At 37.3% G+C, this 15,603-nt stretch overlaps 1 protein-coding gene across 1 annotated transcript; it reads right to left on the bottom strand.

Annotated features, from left to right (window-relative positions):
- Positions 1–3,248: 3,248 nt before the first annotated feature.
- On the bottom strand, positions 3,249–4,151 carry LOC112177483. Its single transcript, XM_024315772.1, has one exon. It carries the CDS (start codon positions 4,149–4,151, stop codon positions 3,249–3,251), a length of 903 nt encoding a protein of 300 aa, XP_024171540.1.
- Positions 4,152–15,603: the final 11,452 nt, after the last annotated feature.

Raw genomic sequence — 15,603 nt, 5'->3', positions numbered from 1 at the left:
TTTTGTTTTGTTTAGTTATTTTTCTTTGTTTGTTTAACTTGTGTTTTTGTTAGTTTAGCTTAGTTTATTTTTCTTTGTGATTAATTGGTTACCCTCAATCTCTGGCATCGAACGATCCTTGCTTACTCTATATTGCTAACGACTACATCTTGCAGGGTTAAGTTGAGCGCTTGTTTTTAGCGTATCAGTGCCCATCTCCAATTCAATTTCTAGCCCAAGCATACGATCACGCCTGTTTTTTCTCAATCTTATCAAAGCGATTTGAACGAGGACGAGGAGCTAGTTGTTGTGTGGCCGGAAGCGTTTCTCTTAGATACACGGATTGGGCTCTTTTATTGGGCTGGAGTTTCAGACTTGTGGGAGACCACCTTGGGTTTAAAATTGGGGGTGGACATAAAAAGGATGGGTGTCCAATTGCTGAATTGCAGAAACCCATTTCCGAACAGTTTATCCCGATGTTTGGGCCCGATTAAATTTGTTATCAACAACACAAAAGCCCATTTACACGGCCCAGTAAAATATTAAACACATCGGGGTGCCCAAATTAAATTCCAGCGTCTGCAGAAGAAATACACTTGACGGATTCAAAAAAAATATATGTACATCCGTTGACACAAAAATTCTCCCAACACTAGAAATACAAATTCGTTCGAACTACAACGGTTTGATCCCTTTACAGGGTATGTAGGCAATCTAGCGACCCACTAGATGCAACAGCAAGTCCAAACAAAATCCCTGACTCCCTGGTTCATTCAATTCGAATCCCTGACCTCATCATTCAAATTCCACCAAACACCAGGAAACGTCATAGCTTTTTCCAAACAAATCCAAAATCGAATCCCTGGTTCACTTACACCAAATTCGTCCAAACACTATTCCTATTTCCAAAAAGCAATACCCTCCAATGGGTCATTCACTCATTGGAATTCTTGAACTACGAATGGCTTGATCCCTCTCCCAGGGTACGTAGGCAACCCATTCAGACATTCGGGTGCAGCCACAAAAATAAGCAAACACACACATCCCTACAATTGATTTCTTCATAATAGGAATCAAAGGGTGTTTCCCTGTAATGGGGATTGTAATTAAAAGACACATTCTGTCTTGAATGGGTCGAACCCGAACTAATTAAAACTCTATTCATTTAATGAATACGAGTGAAATTATGTTGGGTGACATTTACGCTCACTGTGCGCAATTTTTGCCCAACAGCAGGCTAAGGAAATCAGACGGCGAAAACCTAAGGTTAGCCGCCGCACAGGGGAGAGAGCAAGAGCTCTCATTTTTTACCTAGTTTAATATGAAAGTAATCTTCATATATCGACAAAACTATTTTATTTCATGATGATTTAGGAGAATGCATTGAAATCATTTACCAAATCCTTTACTGAACGCATCTTTGGTTTTTATTTTTTTTAAATCTTGTTGGATATGAATAAACGTATCTTTGCCTTTAGTCAACCAAAAGACAAAAAAGAAAGACATGCATGGATAAATTTGGGACTGAACTTTTACAAAAGAAAAGGTTAATTTGATGGATAATATCTGTGATTTTGTCATAAATACTTATAGCTCTGTATCTTAGTACAATACTAATATTTTCATATTTTGGACAATTTTTAGATTCACTAAGGTCATGAGCATGCTTGCTCGGGTCAGTTCTTGATTCATGAATTTCTATTTTGCATTTTCATATAAAACATTATGTTAAGTAACTTTTTGGATATAATTTATGTAAAAATTCAGTCAACGTACACATGATCATTTAGTCATCGATTTGTATCAAACAAATGAACAATAGTATAAACAAGAGGTTTTTAAATATAAGTCCAATTTCATTCCACCATAATCGATGCAGTCCATAAGTAATTTTATTATCAATCTAGATCCATTGACTATTGTCATTACATTTTCATACCCATTTTTCCCCTCGAGTTAAATATAGAAACAAAATAATTGCTTTTAAGCATTGATTTATTTATTTTTTCAATTTAAATTTTGAATCCATGATGAACCTGCAATCATTCAAAATATAATTAGTATTATAAAATTAGCAAATAGAGATGGGAAATCAACCTAACTGAAAGGTAAAAAAAAAATTCATCAAAACATTCTAGCTAAAAGATACGTATAACTTTAGTAAGGGATAAAAATGTAAGGATTTCCTCTATTGTAGGTATACCATAAGTAAGAGATTCATACCTAAGTAAGAGATATACATTTACGGATTAATGTTCTTTGATTATTATAAATGAGATATGTACCTAAGTAAGAGATACAAATTTACGGATCAAATTTCTTCTAATGTAGGTATAAATAATCGAGATATATACAAAGTAAGAGATATACGGATTAACTTTCTTGTATTGTAGGTATACTATAAAAAAAAGATACGTACCTAAGTAAGAGATATATGTTTACAGATTAATGTTCTTCGATTACTATAATTGAGATATGTACCTAAGTAACAGATATAAATTTACCGATGAGTTTTCTTCTATTGTAGGTATATATAAATAATCAATATGCATATGATGAGAAAAACTACATATATATGAGGTATACTGAAATGCTGAAATTTCGATAGTGGTTTGTCAACCAATAATACAGACACACACACACACATGTTCTTTTCCAGGTTAAAGATAAGTTAAGAAGGAAATGTAAAAAAGAAAAATGAAGAAGAAGAAGAATAGCTACCATCGATGGAATGATTTACACCAAAAGGATCACAATTGTTTAGGGCCAACAAGAAAATACTTTGACCATAGAAAGCTTAATGCTAAAGAAGGAGAACCACATTCATAAAATACTTGACATTACATACAAGAGCCATAACCATAGAACATTTGGTGTTGAAAACAAATATTATCAAAATATTGCTTTAGAAAAATTCTTAACTTATAGAACACATCTTCCTTTCAAAAAAAAAAAAAAATACATCTTTTAAGTTAGAATAATTTTAGGAATGATTTACATTAAATATTTTATTCAATTTCATATTAGTTCCATAATTTTATACCAAATCAATAAGAATAATTTAAGATTGATATGCATCAAATATGATATTAAATTACTAATCAGATTGCTAATTTTAATCCTATTAATTCTTGCCTTTTATGTGCAAAGACATTCAAGAGCATGAAGGTAGGGCGAGTAGTGCTGGGATACCCTTAAGCTTTTTTGGTGAAGAGAAAGGTGAGGTGGGACGACCTCGTTTTGGGACTGTGGTGTTCACAGGACAAGGGTTAGCTCCGTGTTGCTGCAATCCCCAATGTCCTTGGAGCGTAGCACATGCACAGAATAATAATAGGTTTTCGTATCTGTTCCTTTGGACCAAATAGCATTCGACTCACTGGAGGAAGGATAGGGGTCGTCACTCCCTGGAAAGTGAAGGTGCCATTAACAATCTGATTTGCAAAGCCTAGCAGAGGGCATGTGATGTCTGGAGTTTTCTCTACCGGTGGTGCAGGAGCCACTTGAGCAGCTAGTGGACAGAGCCCATTCTCATGGAAGATTAAATGACAAACATCACATTTACTTCCCAAATTCTCAAAGAAGAACGAGATCTCAGCAATCACATTTGTTTCCAACTTTAAAGTTTTTTTAAAGTGAAAAGGTTTCGAGATGTCATGGGATACCCGAACCCTAATTCTTCTAGTAGCATTAAACAGCTTGTCATCAAGTTCAAGAAACTTACCAGCAACAGATGCGATGTTTCTGATCGTATGGCGCTCTTCGAAGTCCGACGGTACATTAGTGATGCGCACCCAGAAGAAGAGGTCAGTCATGGGTAGCTGATGAATCGGTGACACCCCATCAAAGATATGCAGGATTGCCGGTGCCTTTTGGTAACGCCATGGACAGCCTCGCAGCACCTTGTTACGGTCTTGTCGGAGATCAAAAGATATGAGAAAACGATCCTCAGCTCGTTGTTGGATTCGAAATCCCGCCTCCAGAACCCATATCCGCCGAAATAGTTGCCTGAGGTCATTCAGCACCGGCTTTGGTGCCAAAGGTTTGGCAAGCAGATACGACTGTGTCGCTCTCCGCTGCGCGCCTCCCTCCTTTTTGGTGATGTCAACGAAATCATTGCCGGCCAAGGCCAAAGAGGTTGCAAAGGACGCTGTGACTGCATCAATGGATGACATCTCTTTGTTGTTGAAGGTCGTTTTGCCGTTTAAGTTGATATTAGGGTTTGGGACGTCAAGAGTGGCGTCTTAGGGTTTTTCAGTTTTCTTAAATTAGTTGTTCATTAATTTACATATGGCAGCTGAGTCATTGGACCGCAATTAACAAGAAAAATTGATGTGGACTAGAATCTTCGATATTTTGAAGGTGGTATCCAGTCATCCAGATGTGATAGATTTCACAAGCCTGATTATCAGGCTCAGTAATTTGGGGAGGAGTGGAAAACAACCTTTTGACTTTATTTTTAATCAAATGGACGAAATATTAACGAAAAAACAGAACCACCAAACATCATATTCATAGCGTTAGACTCAAGTTCATGGTGGAAGCCTCCACCCCGACTCGTCGATCAAGCAAATCCCCACCTTTAAATCCCCCAATGATTCAAATCTCCCAACAACCTCTGATATTACCCTCCAATTTTTAAACGTTATTTTGTTTGTTTTCTTTTCAGAATCACCAACAAGCTCCAGACGTACCTACGCCACCCTGCTGCGTTTTTCATTTCATGGCCTCAATTTCCACTCAAAACCTAATTTTCACCTTTCTATTGCTCAGACAATATGTAGACATGCACTTCCCAGTTCCCACATCAAAACAATTTAAAATTTCATTACCTACTTTACTTGACTACAAGCTCCATATCATATATGCCTAGCTAGCTCACTCAACCCCCTTTTATATATACCAGCTAGCGTCCCAGAAAAGAAAGGCATCATATAAAATAACAAGAACAAACAAAAGCCTCAAAGTTTGCACAGAGAGATTTCAAATTCATGAGTTGCATTTGCAGGGATTGCTTGGGTGGCATGTCACCCGGGCCACGGCCCCGATACCCAAAAGGCACGTCTCCAGAAGCAACGAGGAAGGCCAAGGGTTCTGAGGTGAAGGCCTTGTTCTCTGTGGTTGGAATGACATGCATGTGCTATCATAATCTTTGGAATGTCACATGGCTATCATAATCTTTGGTTAAAGGGAAACTATTTATTGGTAGATTAAGCCACTAACTCTCTATATTGTAAAACCTAAGCTTGTTGTAATTGGGAAAGGATCCTGCTCCCCTCTTTCAAAAGGAGCAATAAACCATCTAAGAGTTAAAAAATAAGAGAAGAAATATATGAACTCTTAGAAACTTGATTAGTTTGTAACTTGATTAGTTTCAATGTCATATATGTTTGTAACTTGATTAGTTTCAATGTCAACATGATAGGAGCATAAATGCGACGAATATAATGTGCAATCCTCTACACTTTTCTTAGATATTTCCTTTAAAAAGTCAGTTTTAACTTTGTTTTCTTTTTAGATAGTTCGTGAAGTGATTCAAGAGAAATAGAAGCTTAAAGGGAGAAATGGAGCCATGGATAATGAAGTAATGATGCAGAGGACTAAGTTTGATCAACCTTTTAGCCAGAAATTATAAGGGAAGTCCACGAAATCGTTGTGCAAAACAGTTGCTGCAAAGCAGAAAACTGCAGTTTCAGAATCAGCTTTCTGGGAACGATTTTGAGGAGCAATTCTTGCACCCTTCCAGATGCACCTTTGCAGAAAGGGACAGTGATCCTTGAATAAATGATGTTATACTTCAACAAGAGCCGAAGAACTGGTCAGAAGTGTCAACGGGGCAGCAGGAAATCAAGCACAAACTAGGCTTCCCGATAAGGCAGAAACTGTCAGCTTTTCACGAAGCTTTTTGGGAGATCTTTTCCGGCGATTTAATTGGAGTTTTTCCAGGAAGTTGTTGATCAATATAGAATATATGATGTCATAGAACATGTGGGAGTCAAGAACCATCCAGAAACTTGTCAAGACGAAGTCGTTTCTTGTCCAAGAAGGAAGCTTCAGAGTCAGAAATCGAATCCTAGTCGAAACAGGACTGTTTGGCAGGAATCTTTTGTGGACGAATTTTGGGTGCATTTTTGGAAGGTTATTGCTGCTGCAAATATGAAGGAGAGTCCTATAAGGATTCCTCAAGATTTTTAGAAGATTATTATGGCTTGGAAATCATTTAATTGTGCACCAATCTGAGTAATCCTCAAGCAACTAGGGGAGGTTTTCAAAGCAGAATTGGAAAAGGGAACTTGAGGGTGCTCCACATACACATAGGGCTTCTGCAAAACGTTGAAGATAACAATCCTATAGCGCCATCTTCTGCCATAAACCCTAGCACACAAAGTTTTGAAATTCCCAAGTCCTCCAAGAGCAAAAACCGTGCACACCATCATCCATCTTCATCAAGCCTTGCCGTGTACCATCTTGAGGGGGGTTCTTGCGTTCAAGGCTGCCTAAAAGTGAATTCGTGGCTCTCATCTTCTGCCCTTTATGGTTTTTATTTTCTTGTAATTCAAACTTATATGTTTCTAGTTGTGAATTTTGAGACAATGTATGGCTAATCTAATTTTGTTAGGGGCGTGGTTTGAAACCCCTAAGATATGTTTTTGACAATATTTTGATTCCTAGTTTTGTGATTGCTTTGTGGTGAAATTGTTTATTTGGTTTTGGTTTACAGATAACTCTTGCATGTTTATGTTTTATGAATGCGCACATAAAATATTATGATCATGTGAGTGGGGCTAGAAATAGGTATTTTAATCTCTTAAATGGTTAATAATGCTTGTTTCAATGGTAGTGAAACCTATAGGACAATAGGTGAAACCAAATAAAAAGGATTGCATGCTAGGTAGGTGTTCCACAGTAGTTTTGCATACTTGTTTCGATCAAACTTCCACACGTGATTAATGCTTAGAATGAATTGTTGATAGGATAGCGTTCTATACCTTGATTGTTTATTCTAAAGGCTTAGTAATGGTGCGTTCATCTTGCTTAAGTAATCTAGGGAAGTAATAAGAACTTATGCATGTGTTCATGGTTTGTTCTTGATTGAAACCTTTTTCACGACTTAGTAATTGAAACTAGGATGATAAATTTGTCTCAAGCATATTTTGGTGGTGGATTTCCGAGTTCCTAACATCTTCATCCATATCTTTTCAAACCTTAAACTCAAAATCGTTTTTCTTTACTTTGTTTTCTGTTCATTTTTGTTAAAAACCCAAAAACCCCAAATCAGTTTTGTTTTTAGGATTGCAACGCATCTTTCTATCCCCTTATGTTCCCTGCCATATTTTTCTCTTTTTTCTAGTATCTGACGTTTTTGTTTTTTTTAGTTTCAGATTTTGTTTGTTTGATTTGTGATTAGTCAGTTTAAATTAGTTTGTTTTTATTTTGTGTGAATAATTAGTTACCTTCAATCCCCGGCTAGAACGATCCCTGCTTACTCTATATTGCTAACGACTACATCTTGCAGGGTTAAGTTGAGCACTTGTTTTTAGCGTATCACAAAAAAAAAAAAAACTTGATTAGTTTCAAAAGCTATATTACTTACCTTTTGACGTACCAGACTTTTTTTGATATGAAAGCACAACACCATTTGGTAGTTTAATACTATATTTCTAAAAAGTGAGCATGTTGTTGCTTAGTATTACGTACTAATGGGCAAATCTAGTTAGATTTTCCATCATTTGGCAGTCTGATACTTCAAAACTAAAAAGTAAGGACGTTTACCATGAATCTATTGTTAGCATATAAATCAAATGATGTAATAGCTCCTCAAAAGAATTAAATTATTTTGTTGAAATTAAGCTATCATGGCGACATGGCATGCAGATACGTACTGTTGATGTTGACATTTACCATTTACTACCCACAATAATGTGTCTCTATCCCATAAGAAATTTTATTTGTAAATATTGGATACCACAAAGTGACAAAACATAAATGTAGGATGACCAATTTGAACTAATTAATCTATATTATGCAGAAAACAAATATCCTTGAGCCAAAGTACTCTCACTAAAGCTTCTTAGTTTCAAGAAACGAGGATTGAGATGAGCAATGCTACGTTGATCATATAAATTGGGTTAACTGCTGAATATATCTGCTATACAAGTGCCTTAAAATTAATAAAAGACAATAAACCCAAATAAATGATTGTTTGCTCTCATATTATAAACCAAGACCACATAGATGGAAGTCATGGAACTGAACTATATTTCTCCATCTCAATTAATTAAAAGTCTCCACCAAACCAAAGAAAATGGAAGATATTACTACTTGTTTTAATCCTGCACCTGATGTTACAAGCCTGTCTATACATGCAGGAGGACAAAATATGTGAGGCTATTAAAGATGCTGGATTTGAAGCTAAACGGATTAAGCTGAAGATGAATGACAAAACCAGAAGTGAAAATATACATAAAAAGCAATGAATATTAGGTGATCTAGCCTGCTGACCCACGTACGGGTGACCTTGCTTTTAGCTCTAATCAATTGATCATCAGCAACTTGTTTACCAAGTTTTCTTAGATTAATGAAACTTCTTTGTATAAAGTATTAATTAACAAGCATTATTCAATATAAAGACAAATATTCAACACTATTTATCTCTGACTTTTTTCTTGTACTAGTATAAATGTATAATTCTATAAAACTTGTCTCTACCAGATTATAATTAATTTGTAGTATCTATTCCTTTCTGCATAGCTTCCAAAGAGGTATGAGGTCACATTTTGGTCTACATTCATCCACCATATGTCTATATTTTTCTACCAGTATATAAATCTAGAGGGCATTCTTGATCATTTTTGAAATCGCTAGCTCGAGTGGCTGGACGTACTTCCATTTTTTCATGGTATAAAATACCCGGCGTCTCCACATGTTTATGTACAATTTGCCTGATCACATGCATATATTGATATATAGTAGTTTGAAGCCTTCGAAGGAAGAGTTATCACCCAAGAAAAGTCCCCAAATTCTTGATCAACATGCGAAGTCTAACCAATTCTTGACCTCAGAAACAACAACCTGGCCTTGATTTATGGTATACACGCCATAAGATTGACCATTATAATAAGCTATATACTTGCAACAGTTTATAAATTGCATTATAGTAAGTCAAAATATAGAGTTCAAAAGAACGTAATGGAAGAAAACGTACATACATTTCCCACTTAGAAATCTGGAGGAGTACTTGTATATACATCTTATACATCTTCCATTTTGAAAAATAGTGGTGTTTGTATATATGTACTATATACAATTGGCCTTACATGCTTTGTAGTTTTGAAGCCTGCTCCACCGATGGAAGAGGCATAACTACCAATTAAGAACAAAGTTCTATTCCCCAAAGTTAACTAAAATGGTACCGATCAATCGTAGTTTCCCTTCTGATATTTGCACACCTATTCTGTAATAGGTGAAACTTTTTTGTCACGTTTCCGAAGGAATGCTTATGATGTAATTGTAACGGCATAGTTTAACAGCTCCTAAGGCCCTATTTAGGATTGATTTGCTTTTGAAAAAATCAGTGTTTCTCTAAAATTTTAGATTTTATTGTGTTTGGTAAATAAATAAAAAGCAATTTTAATTTAAAATTATAGGTAACTCGCAGCAGATTTTAAAAGCAACTCAAATGTTACTTTTAGAACCTGTTTTCGATTAAAACATGCTCTGGAATGTTTTATGTACTAACTACACCTTTAAAAGTATTATTTACCAAACATAAACCTGTTTTAATTCATAGATAATGATTTTCACAACACAGCAACAATAGTTTTTTTATTTAATTCACAGCCATTCTAAACTAGTCCTAACTTGTGTTAGTATTGTTTCGAGCAATAAGGAATGAAATTACCGAGAAACTCAGCAAAGAGACTAAGTCTCCAAGAATCCCGAGGGTCTCTATTATGAGCCCAACAAGACAACTTATGATGACTCGAGCTCAATACAGGCTTCAAGAGATAATTAAGCCCAATATGGGAAAATGATTTGTGGTGCCCGACACAGGCCGGTCCAAAGTGAGAAAGTTTGTAAGAACCTTTCTTCACATGAAATACAGTGAACAAGTAACCTAATCCTGATAGGTCTATTTTTTTTTTTTTTTTTTTGAAATGGGGTTTGGAACCCAGTCAAGCTGGGAGGCTCAGCCCCACGCCCATATTATTATTTATTATAGACTGACGCATCGGGGGGAACGTAATACCTGAACCCTAGCGCTCATAGAAGCTTTACAAAAATCCTCATAGAGGACATCCTGTAGGTAAGCAGGAGCCTCGTCCAAAGAAAGGTCAACAACATGACCTAGACTAGCAAAGTGGGCTAATCTATCTGCCACACTATTTACTTCTCTAAAAATATGTCGAATTACAATAGTATCAAAAGCACTAATATAATCTTTGCAATCATCAATAATTCGACTAACCTCCGAGTTATCCTCCCCTTGGTAGTTCAACGCATTAACTAGAATGGCCGAATCACTTTCAACTTCGATTTCTCTCCAGCCTTGGTGGATTGCAAGTAACAAGGCCGCTCTGCAGGCCTCAGCCTCACACTGGAATGCCGAACTAACAAGGACCAGTGACCTGGACCACGTAGCATGAACTTTGCCAGAAAAATCCCGTACAATAACACCAATTCCACCACGACCCCCATCTCGTTGAAAAGACCCATCAATATTTAACTTGAGCCGGCCCCTAGGGGGGAAGACCCACTTAGTTTGTTCCCTTCTCCCTTTCACCTTGGTCTCTTGTAAAGGGTGCAGACGTTGGTATTCCAACAACAACCTAGATGACCATGCAGATGCATGCATTGGATTGAATGTTGTCCCATTCCAAACAATTTGATTTCTCTCAACCCATATAGTCCAAAGAGCCATGAAAAAAGTGCAAACCTGTTGCATGGGAAGTACGTCCACCATGTCCATAATCCATGCACAAATAGAAGGTGTCTGGTAATTACGAGCACGTAAACCCAGTGAGCTATAAAGCCAGAAGCAAGCTACCACTGAACACTCCTTGAATAGATGCAAATCAGTTTCCCTCTCACATTTACAAAGCGCACACATCACCTCTGGAAGCTGGACTCTTTTCTTACCCAAAGCTTCTTTGGTGGGAATAATCCCACGTACCAGTCGCCAAACGAAAGAGCGAACTTTCGGTTGGACATTAACCTTCCAAATTTTCTGCCATAACGCCTTCATGCCTGCCTTCCCAGTAGAGGAAGAAGCTTGGAGTGTAGGTGAGGACACCAATCGTGTCACATGATAGCCGCTCTTTACCCTGAACATCCCACGCTTGTCATAATGCCAGACCATCCTGTCAGGAGGACATCTCACACTAAGCGGGATTCTACTAATCAACTCAACTTCTTCAGGGGAGAACAACTCCTCCAACATGTCCATAATCCATCCACCAGATTCTTGGTCTATAAGGTCAGCAACTTTTAGGTCCTCTAATCCTTCCATCACAGTAGCCACCGGTTTGAAGGTATGGGGCCTAGGAATCCAAGGATCAAACCACACAGATATATTCTCACCCGTTCCAACCTGATAACGCAGCCCCTTTGCCAACACCTCCTTGCCTTTAATTAAACTCCTCCAAGTGTACGAATCACCGGGATCAACAGATGCATGCATAAAATCCGAATGAGGATAATATTTTGCTTTGAGAGTCCTTGCCAACAACGAGTCCGGGAACCTGATTAGCCTCCATCCTTGTTTAGCCAACAATGCATGATTGAAGTCCACCATGTTTCGAAACCCTAATCCTCCCTCATCTTTGGGAATGCACATCTTATCCCAATCAAGCCAATGAATCTTCCTTCCAGTCTCTGTGTCACCCCACCAAAACTCCGCCATGCAACGATGCATTTCATCACAAAGATGTTTCGGTAATTCGAAGCAGCTCATTACATATGTGGGGATAGATTGGACCACCGATTTTATCATCACCTCCTTTCCGGCAGCGCTCAAAGTCCTATCCTTCCATCTCTTCATTTTGTTTCTGGTCTTCTCCATAATGAATTGGAACGCCTCAGTTTTAGAGTAACTAACTTCCGTAGGCAGCCCTAGGTATTTGTCATGCTTGTCAACCCTCTCTACCGCAAAAACCGAAGCTAACTCTTCCTGAACGTCCAACTCCACATTCTTTGAGAAAGATATTTTACTTTTCTGGGAATTAATTTGCTGTCCAGATGCGCTCTCATAGAGCTGCAGTATGATAGGCGCATTTTAATGTGATATTTTAAATGTTAATTCCTCACATTTTGCTTAGTTATTCCTTAACGAATCAATTTTTAACTTAATTTCTATTTTTAGGTACATTGGAGTAGATGAAGAAGAAATGAGTGTTACGTCCATAATTACCTAGAAATGATGGAGAAGAATGAAAATGCACTAAAAAGTCAACCTTGAATATTTTCTTACTCCGGCTAGGAGAATCAGAGCCAAGCAAGGAAGAAGGAGCGGGCACCTGACCAAATGAACTTGAAATGAGCTGAAACTCTGCAGATCCATTCTAGACACCCAAAGGATCATTTCTTATGAAGAGTGCCAGAGAAAAATATGAGTGGAAGGCCTTCAAACAATTAGCCCAATTCTCTACAGAAGCAAAACCGGAAAACTGGACCTGTAAGAGGTCCAGCAGCATTTTCGGCCCAACCACATGGATGAAAGCTCTGAAAATTTGTCAGGATGATCTACACTCATAGTGGAACATTTCATATGAAGAAGTCAAAGGCATATAATGAGTTCTTAGTGGAGAAATAATTGAAGGAATAAAGGGGCAGAAATTTACCTCCAAATCTGCTAACAACCTTTGTCAAACTTGAGGAGGAAAATCAAAGTTGCAAGCAAGTGGAAAATCTTGAGGAGGAAAATCAAAGTTGCAACTAAGTGGAAAATCTTGAGGAGGAAAATCAAAGTTGCAAGCAAGTGGAAAAACTTGAGGAGGAAAATCAAAGTTGCAACCAAGTGGAAAAACTTGAGGAGGAAAATCAATTCAAGTTGAACAAGTGATAAATAAGTGGGAAGATATTTTTTACAAATTTGTCTAACATATCTAGCCCTTCATTTATGTTCATCTCCACCCTCCATTCATCATTTTTTGGGCTATAAATACACTTCTCCTCTCACTCTCATAACATCTTCCTTCATCCATTCCATCTTCTTTGTCTCTCCATTTCCTTTCCATTTTCCCAAATATTCCTTCATCCATTCCATCTTCTTTGTCTCTCCATTTCCTTTCCATTTTCTCTCTACCTTTCTTCATCCATCTCATCTTCTTTGTCTCACCATTTCCTCTCCATTTTCCTTAGTCACCAATTCCTTCATCCATTTCATCTTCTTTATCTCTCCATTTCCTCTCCATTTTTCTAAACACACCAATTCCTTCATCCATTCCATCTTCTTTGTCTCTCCATTTCCTTTCCATTTTCTCTCCATCCTCTAGTCATCTCCACGAGTTCAAGCAAGGCCAAAGGAAGAAGAAGAGAAGCCGTGAGCATCACCATCCATATCCATCCTTGAAGCTTGCTTTCGAGATTCAAGAGACCACATCCTCAATTCGTTCATCTCATCTCCATCTCACGGTGTAATCCGATTCTCCTTTGTAACCTTTGCTTTGATTTCGTTGGTTTTGTTCTAGTTGACATATGTGTTTGAATGAATATTAATTTCTGGAATTTTATGATTAATTGAGAATTTTTAGATTCATATAATTGTGATTCTAAGTTGCTTATGTGAGTTTGTTCGATTAAATTTGCTTTACAGAAAACTTTTATATGTTTATCTTATTTGGGTCGACACTTATAGGATTTGCATGTAATTGGTGCTAGGTTTAAGAACATGAAATCGACTTTTCGTTTTGTGTAACTTGAATCAAAAGTAGTAAAGGTTCTGGACAAGAATCGAATTTAATTGAAGAGGATTGCAATTAGGTGGACTTTTCCATAACTAAGTTGTACACTTGAGTTGATAGCCTTTCTCTATGTCTAATGCATTAAACATGTCATGATTGACTAGCTTTCTAGGGCTTGATTGCATGTTTGATAGGATTAATCTAGGTGCTTTCGCTTACGTTAATTAGCATTGAAAAGTAAAATATGGGAAATCATTTGCTTTCGAATGTTTCACATGATCAACTCCTCTCTCATGACTTAGATGAACAATATTAGGGTTTGAATCAATTTTAATCATATGTTTCGGTTTTTGATCTTTGTTCTCTCACTCTATTTTATTTTTATGTTTTTGCATTTTAATTATTTTGTTAACTTAGTTTTATTTTCGAAAATCCAAAAACAAAATCCCCCTTATTTTTGTTCACTTGTATATATTTATTCTTTATTTTATTTTTGTAAATAATACTTTATTATTTTAATTCTTTATTTGTTTATACAATTGTATATATTTATATTCTTTATTTTATTTTTGTAAATAATACTTTTCTTTATTTGTTTCACAATTACAAGTGTACCCTCAATCCCCGGAATAGAACGATCCCTATTTGCTTATACTACTAACGATATTTCAGGGTTAAATTGCGCGCTTCCCAAAGGCGCGTCACAGTATTCCCTTTAAATGCTCACACTCCTCCTTCTCAGCTTTCATAAAAATAAATGAATCATCAGCAAAGAAAAGGTGGTTTATGGAAGGAGCACCACTCGCAATAGACACCCCATGCAAACGACCATTGAGCTCAGCCGACGATAACAATCTTGAGAGGCCCTCTGCACATAGGAGGAAAAGATAAGGGGAAATAGAGTCCCCTTGCCTTAATCCCCTGGAAGGACGCAGACAACCCCTAGGTTCCCCATTGAGCACAAAAGAGTAGGACACCGTAGATATACAACTCATAATCCAATTTAACCATTCCTGGCAGAAACCCATACTCCGCATGACAAACTCCAAGAAACTCCATTCAACCCTATCATATGCCTTACTCATATCCAATTTTAACGCCCCAAAACCATGTGAGTTGCCGTAACGACGCTTCAGAAAATGGGAGATTTCGAACGCCAATAGCGAATTGTCGGCAATCTGCCTTCCGGGAATGAAAGCACTTTGGTTAGGTGCAATGACATCGTTGAGGAGAGGTTTCAATCGATTGGCAAGCACCTTGGACCCAAGTTTGTAGATCACATTACAGAGGCTTATTGGACGAAGCTATGACATGTGTTCCAACTCCTTCACTTTCGGAATCAATGTGACGTGAGTGACGTTCACTTTCCTCATCAAGGCTTCTGAACTCATAAAACAACGCACAGCCGCGGTGACATCTCTTCCAACAACATGCCAGAAACGCTGATAAAAGCAGGGAAAAAACCCGTCAGGGCCAGGTGCTTTACTTGGGTGCATCTGCTTCAAAGCATGATAGACTTCTTCCTCTTCAAAAACTCTTGTAAGCACCCTATTCATTTTGGGTGTAACTACTTGAGGGAAAAGATCAGAAAAAGTAGCTAAGTTTGTAGGATTATTGCTAGTGAATAACGTACCAAAATATTCCAGTACTATGTTCTCCAAAGCAACTTCATCAGTACACCACACCCCATCTTGGTTAAATAAACCTTTGACCAAGTTCTTTTTCC

This window comes from Rosa chinensis, chromosome 7 (assembly GCF_002994745.2).
Source record: "Rosa chinensis cultivar Old Blush chromosome 7, RchiOBHm-V2, whole genome shotgun sequence".
Lineage (NCBI taxonomy): Eukaryota > Viridiplantae > Streptophyta > Magnoliopsida > Rosales > Rosaceae > Rosa > Rosa chinensis.
Note: the sequence above shows the minus strand (reverse complement) of the source record. Positions and strands in the feature narration are given on the sequence as shown.

Excerpts from the sequence above, each read along its gene's own strand:
- LOC112177483 (XM_024315772.1), bottom strand. The coding sequence starts at position 4,151 with ATGTCATCCATTGATGCAGTCACAGCGTCCTTTGCAACCTCTTTGGCC.